This window comes from Pempheris klunzingeri, chromosome 20, assembly GCF_042242105.1.
Source record: "Pempheris klunzingeri isolate RE-2024b chromosome 20, fPemKlu1.hap1, whole genome shotgun sequence".
Taxonomy (NCBI): Eukaryota; Metazoa; Chordata; class Actinopteri; order Acropomatiformes; family Pempheridae; genus Pempheris; species Pempheris klunzingeri.
Window position 1 is genome coordinate 16584047 of NC_092031.1, and position 1376 is coordinate 16585422.

General features: G+C 52.9%; 1 protein-coding gene across 1 annotated transcript; it reads left to right on the forward strand.

The window, feature by feature from the left end:
• Positions 1–663: 663 nt before the first annotated feature.
• On the forward strand, positions 664–1131 carry LOC139219454 (uncharacterized). Its single transcript, XM_070851309.1, has one exon. It carries the CDS (start codon positions 664–666, stop codon positions 1129–1131), a length of 468 nt encoding a protein of 155 aa, XP_070707410.1.
• The last annotated feature ends 245 nt before the right edge of the window (positions 1132–1376 follow it).

A 1376-nucleotide genomic window follows, 5' to 3' on the forward strand; every position in this document is an offset into this window, starting at 1 on the left:
GACCGCTGAACGGTTAACCTCGCCCGCCCCTCCTCTCCTGGAATCATTCTGCTGAGGGAGCCAATCAGACCCTCGCATCATGTCTACCACTTCCAGCAGGCTCCTCCTCCTCCCCTCTGTGATTATATAGTCCGTGGAACATCGGCATCACAATACACACACACACACACACACACACACACACCACTTCTGCAGCTGCTGCTGCCGCGGGCAGCTCGGGAGACGAGTCTGCACTAAAAACATTCCCCCATTGATGGACACTGGAAACGCAAGGTGAGTGCTATTCTGTGCAGCTGTGTGTGTCAGGCTAAAAATGAAACGTACTTCGGTCTTGTGTTCATTTATCTTTTACCTCCTTATTTTTACCATTTCCTTTTTGAGTGTTGTCAATCTGTTTGCTTTCTCTGGGGTCTCCTTGCGCTGTTTTCTTCCCGTGTCCTACTCTCTGTTTTCTCTCCATCTCTCCAATTGCAGGCACATGCTGGCAAGTATAAGGAGCAGCAACAGCAGCAGCAACCTCACTGGCATTGACAGCGCAAGAAGCAGCTTTAGAGAACCCCCGCGTAGCATCAAAAGCAGCAGTAGCAATAAGCCACACACTGAGAGGATTGCCGCCAACGGGCAGCCTTTCTCGCATCATTACCCAAGGACAGCAGCTCCGAGATGGGCTGCTCCTCAGGCCGCCAGCCCCCGGCCCCGGTCCTTCACCCGGACCTGGACGGTGGTAACAGCAGCGAGGCCAACACCTTACCCCAGGACTCTGAGAACCAGGGTTTGAATGGCTGCGGAGAAGGAGGAGAAGGGGAAGGAAGCGTTGGGAGAGACCAACCCAAACCTCCCGAGTCTCTCCCCACGCTTGAGAGACTTGCCCAGGCTACAGGCGGGACAGAAAAGTCCTGGTACCGCTGCGTGTTCCCGTTCGGCGTGATATCACTGGTGATTGGCATGGCAGGCACCGGGGTGACGTTCACCTTTGACACGCTGCTCCAGACCAAAGTGGTATCAGTGGCACTGCTGTGTGCAGGCGTAGTGATGCTGCTCGTGGCAGCCGTTTGCTGGAGGGCCCACAGACTGAGGAGGAGGAAAAAGAAGGAGGGCGGATTCTTCACTGCTGATCAGGGCACTTTGTGATGCCGGGCGGACTTACAGTCAGACCCTTGTTAGTCAGGACGGAGCACTTCAAGCTGGACTTTTTGATCTAGAAAGACAACTGAATGAGACGTAGGGACATCCATGCTTTTCCTCTATGCACCATGACAGAGGGATGAAGAGAGTAGAAGAGTAGGATGATATTTGAAAATTGTGGTAGGGAAACTTTGTGACATTAACTTATAAAGAACAGCAGATACGTAATCAGAAAAGGCCACTTTAGCGTG

What these genes read in the sequence shown, in the direction of transcription:
- LOC139219454 (XM_070851309.1), top strand. Translation starts at nt 664, where the DNA reads ATGGGCTGCTCCTCAGGCCGCCAGCCCCCGGCCCCGGTCCTTCACCCG.